The sequence below is a fragment of the Calidris pugnax genome, unplaced genomic scaffold, assembly GCF_001431845.1.
Source record: "Calidris pugnax isolate Ruff unplaced genomic scaffold, ASM143184v1 scaffold187, whole genome shotgun sequence".
NCBI classification, from domain to species: domain Eukaryota; kingdom Metazoa; phylum Chordata; class Aves; order Charadriiformes; family Scolopacidae; genus Calidris; species Calidris pugnax.
In genome coordinates, this window is record NW_015090969.1 from 1,570,920 (window position 1) to 1,576,268 (window position 5,349).

General features: G+C 59.2%; 1 protein-coding gene across 1 annotated transcript in view; it reads right to left on the bottom strand.

The window, feature by feature from the left end:
- Positions 1-5,349, bottom strand: part of LOC106894162 (transducin-like enhancer protein 3) — a 23,173-nt gene that overhangs the window by 15,970 nt on the left and 1,854 nt on the right. Inside the window, exon 2 of the mRNA XM_014952685.1 lies at positions 161-383. Within this exon, the coding sequence (XP_014808171.1) occupies positions 161-383 (223 nt within the window). The remainder of the gene's footprint in view (positions 1-160; positions 384-5,349) is intronic.

Below are 5,349 nucleotides of genomic sequence, written 5' to 3' on the forward strand. Positions count from 1 at the left end.
TCATTTAGGGGAAGCTGCACCCCTAAAAGCAGCTTCCCACCCCCTGCATCCCACCCCCTGAGGGAGGAGGCAGTGGGAGCAGAGCTGTGCCTGGACCAAGGTACTTCCAGCACCAAAGGACGAGGTGATGAGCAGCCCCCCCGAGGGGACCCACACCCACCCGAGCCCTCGTTCTCACCTCTATGGTCCAGGTCGTGATGGTTTTTCTCGTCCTTGACGGCGAGGTGAGCCTGGCTCCCCAGGGCACCGAGGGCCAGCAGCCCCGAGCTGCTGCCGGTGACGGGCGGGAGGCCCGGGGGCTGGAGACCCGAGGGATGCGGGGGCAGCTGCACCGGGGGCCCGTGGGCGGCGTGGGAGAGGTGCTGGGCCTGGAGCTGCTGCTGCTGCAATGAGACCACCAGTGAGGTGGGGAGGGGGCACTGGGACCAGTGAAGTGGGGTTGGGTGGGGAGGGGGGGTCGTGGAGGCATCGAGCAGCCCCGGGAAGGGGGATGCCCGGCGAGGAGACGCTGCCCCGCTCGGCTGCCTGGAAGGAGAAGCCCCGTTAGCAGGAGGGACGGAGGGGCCCGTGCATGGCCTCTGGGGACAGTCCCCCACAACACGGCCGGGTGGCATGAGTGCCTGCGTGGCACACACACCCCCCCCAGAATGCAAGAGCCACCCTCAATTCCAGGTAATTCCCATCATCGCTGCAGATTTGGACGGTTTCGCTTTTCATAGAGTCATAGAATGGTTTGGGTTGGAAGGGACCTCAAAGATCATCATTTCCAACCCCCTGCCCTGGGCAGGGACACCTCCCACCACAGCAGGTTGCTCAAGGTCACATCCAGCCTGGCCTTGAACCCCTCCAGGGATGGGGCAGCCACAACTTCCCTGGGCATCCTTTCCTTGGATATTAAGCAGAAAAGAAAAGAAAGAAAGAAAGAAATAGCACCTCGGACCCCGCAAGCAGCTCTGGCTGGAGGGAGCACCAGCTGCTGAACCACAGCGGGGGAAGGAAACTCAAACATCCAGGACCCTCACAGGACACCTCAGAAAGGAAGAGTTTTGCTTTCTTTGCTCAGGATCAACTTTAAGGCGCCGGAGGGTGAGAGGAAAACTGCCCACAGGGTGGCCATGCCCCATCCTGTCACTCCTGTCCCCCTCCCACAGCAGCTGGATGGGGACAGGGATGGCCGAGCCGTGGGGGCAGCCTCAGCCCGGGGCTGGGCATCGGAGGAAGGAAGAAAACCCAAACACAACCCTCCCCGTGCTTCTACTTCAACTACAAACTCGAAAACAAGCTGAAATCCCAGTTGCTGGCCACCAGTCAAGGACCTGCCCTTGGTGGTGGCACTTCCAAAGAGCCCCAGGTCACTGCTCCTGTGGCTCCTCCACCCCGGGGACACCAGCCACCCGGCCAGGAGGGTCTCAGAGCTGGCACCCGTGATTCCCACCCTCCTGCCTGCACCCACGGCCACCCCGAGCAGCACCCAGTTAGCCACCAGTGAAAGCTGCATTTGGGGCAACTGACTTCCAGCAGGACCCTCAGGCTGGGGGGGGGACACACACTCGAGCTGCAGCAGAGCCCCCTGTGCCTCCCCCAGCTCAGGTCAGGTTTTCTCCCTCCCCGGTGCCACCAAGCATGGCAGAAGGGGTCCCCAGAGCAGGCAGCTTTCTCACAGGGAGGGTCCCACAGCACAACGAGTGGGTGCACCTCCATCCCACCCCCCTGCATGGAGGGAGAGCAGAAGACCCTTCCCACAGGGTTCAGTAGGGCTCAGACCCAGCCAGGGAGCGAGGGGGGGCTGCCATGCCACCACAGCTCAGCAGGGACACCCCAAAAATATCTCCTGGGTCTGTGGGACCCTACATTTCCAACATTTCCATCAAGGAAATAGAACCATAGAATTGTCCAGGCTGGAAGACACCTTTCAGGTCATGGAGTCCAACCACCAACCCAGCACTGCCAAACCCATCCCTGACCCATGGCCCTCAGCACCACATCTGCCCGGCTTTTAGATACCTCCAGGGATGGGGACTCCACCACTGCCCTGGGCAGCCTCTGCCAAGGCTTCACAACCCTTCCCAGGAAGGAATTCTTCCCAATATTCATCCTAAACCTCCCCTGGTGCAACTTGAGGCCAGCACATTGTCCCCGGAGCTGCAAGGGGAGGCACCCAGGTGTCCCCAACAGGGTCTGGGGGGGACACGACCCCAGCACAGCCCACAGAACACACAGGGAAAGATCTGAGAGCGGGTTTAACCCAAGGTGTGTGTTCACAGCTCGACCCCCTCCTGCAGGGAGGGGGCACTTCAGTTTTCCTCCTGCCCTGGAGCAAGGCTGGTGCCCCCCAGCCTGAAGCCCCCCCACCCACAGTGCAGCAAAGGGTCCTGTTGCAAGGCTGCCCATCCAGACCCCCAGCAAGGCTGGGGGCACCATGCACCCCCCAGGTGCACCCCACAAACACCCCGTTAGCCCCCCCAGGAGCTGGGGTGCAGCTTTATGGGAAAATCCCCCAAACTGTAGCCACGTCTCCAGGTGCAGCACAGCTTCCACCCACCTCCCCACTGAAGGACCTATTTTGGGGGGCAGCAGGAAGGGGGGGATGACTTGTCACATGACAACGAGCACCACGGTACCGAGAAGACTCTGGTCACAGGGAAGCGGGTGGGCGACCCACACCTGCCAGGCACCAGTTTCTAAACCTTTTTGCAAGGGCGAGAGGGAAACCCCCCTGGCAGAAGACAAGCCAGGGGCTGGGGGGGTCAGATCTGAAAGGCAGCAGCAGCAGCAGTTCCAGGCGGAGGAGATGCATTATCTTAAAAAGCAGCTTCTTCTGGGCAGCGCCGAGGTCTCAGCTGTGGCAGAAGCCAAATCGAGAAGGCAATTAGGCCTCTGCAGCACTCTTATAGGAAAAGCATAAATCACCAAGTCCTCAAAAAGCAGGAGCTTTCGGCTTCTGCCGGGGCTGCTCCATCCACAGGGCAGAGCAGGGGGAGCATCCTCAGGACCCCGGTTGGGGAGGGGGGTCCTCAAACCAGTGCAAGGAGAGCTTGTTGGCAGGGCGAGGGGAGCAGCAGGGCTCATGGTGGGGGTCCCCAGCCACAGTGGGGGTCCCCAGCCACAGTGGCTGTGCTGGATGGTGCTGGCGTGTCCCTTTGCCAGCACAGAGCAGTCCCTGCCACCTCGTCACGCACCCGGAGTGAGATCAATCCCTCCGACACCGGAGCAAGAGGACCAGAGCCTGGGCTCTCCCTGCAATCAATGAGCTCTTTCCAGTCCCAGTCTCATGTGATTTCCAGCCATTTGGGTGAGAAGCAGGACTGGCCGTGACAGCAGAGCATCACCCTGGAGAACAGGCAGCCCCCCATGGGCTTTCCAGCACGATACACTCCCCTTCCTGCAAGTTTTCCAGTAGTTCCCATCACGGCTGGGAAGCAGAGATCCAACACTTTATCCTCAGCAATCCCCAACTTTCACGGTGGGCACCAAATAAGGCTCCTCCTGGAGCATCCCACACCAGGGTGACATTCCCTGCAGCAGCAGCAGCCCCAGAGAAGGGGGGCCACGGCCTCGTGGGTACCCCAGGTCCATGCAGCAACACTCCAGCCCTGGCGATGAGGGTCCCAGCCTTGGCACGGCCCCAGGAGACCACGTAGCTCCACCACAAGCATCTGCAGCAGGACCCAGCTGGGGCAGAGCGGGGAGGGCAGGAAGAACCACCACCTCCAGCCTCACCCTCCACCAACGCAGAAAACAACTGGTTTCTTCCTTTTTTTTAAGCTGCCAGCAAATACATCCATCCAAGGGCTCGGTGAGCTGAGCAGGACTGGCCCCGTGGGCTCTGAACCCCCCGCAGCAGCCCCCACTCCAGCGCAGGGGGGTCAAAATAAACATCAGGACAATATCCCAGTTTAAAGGTGTTTTTTCTCCCCTCTGGAAGGCAGGAACCAGTGAGCAGAATCCATTTGGAAAGCCTCCTCCAGCGGCAGCTCTGGCTCCAAGTCTTATTCCTCCATCCATGGTCGGTGCTGGGCCCACAGCTCCATGGGGCAGCGGAGATCACACCTGGGGGCTGCAGACCCCCATCCCCACACCGCTGGAAGGAGCCATGCCCCGGCCAGGTCACTCCTGTGGCAAGAAGATGATGATCCAAGGAGCCCAGGTACATTCCTGCTGGAACCCAAGGTGCCCACGTGGGTGCTGGAGGATGCCCAGGCTCTGCCCGTAGCTCCGTGGCCACCTCTTGCCATCCTTCCCAACTGCTTCTGCAGGGCAGCCCAGGAACAGTCGATGCAACATCCCTCCTGGTCCAGTGCTCAGGAATCACGGGTTAGAGACTCCACAGAGGGGGATAAAACCCACCTGGAGACTCCACGTTGCTCTCTTGGCATCTTCTCTGCTGAAAAGCCCACCTTCCCTCCCCTGCCCCTTCCCTGAAAAAAGTTGGGTTTTTTTTAAAAAAAAAAAAAACCAAAACAAAACCATCCCATGTAAGCTTGTTGCAAACAAGCTAGGGAAGGGCAGGCTGCGGGACCTTCACCACCCAAAAAACACCCCCCTGCTCCTGCACCCTCACCTCAGAGGAGGACGGGAGCACCATGGATGCTCCTGCACCCGCATCCCACAAAAACATCCCTCACCTCCAAGCAGGATCGGGGTCCTGCCCCACAAAACCGTGTCCACGGAGGGGTACGTGCGAGGACACGGGGCAGCTCAGAACCCCCCCTCAGGGGGCTGCACTGGGGGCTTCCCATCTGCCGGTGGGACCCCAAACTGGGCTGGTTTCCCTGCAAAGCCCAGGACACGATGCCTGCAGCAAGAGGTGGCAAAGGCACCACAAACCCACCCCCAGGTGACATCAGTGACACCCAGGTCCGGGCCAGGCGAGAGGAGGTGGTGGGGGCTGCACAGCCAGGGAAGATGTTTTCCTTCTGGAGTCCCCTTCAGCATGTGCCAGACAAATATGGTGAAGATATGAAGGAGGTTACAATATTTTTTTTTTTTACGAGAAAGGCTGGCAAGGAATATCTCGTATGTAGAGTGTTTTTAATTGGATTATGTACATCATGCTTCATGCCTTTGTTAACCGATTTAATGGTTCACCACTTAAGTTCACCACTTGCGTTAAATTTAGTAAAGTAGTCTAATCATTTCCAGAGCTATAACCAAATCAAGGGCTCAATTTCACAGAAGCCTGAAGCAGGGGAACTGGGAGACAATGGCCTAGATGCATAAAATTAACAGTTCTTGACCTCAAAAGGGGCAAAAAAAAAAAAGAAAAGGTTTTAATGATTCGGTGTGTGGGTTTTGTCGTGGCACCTGCAGGGTCCCCTTCTCTGGACAGCAGAGCCACCCGCCCCCCCC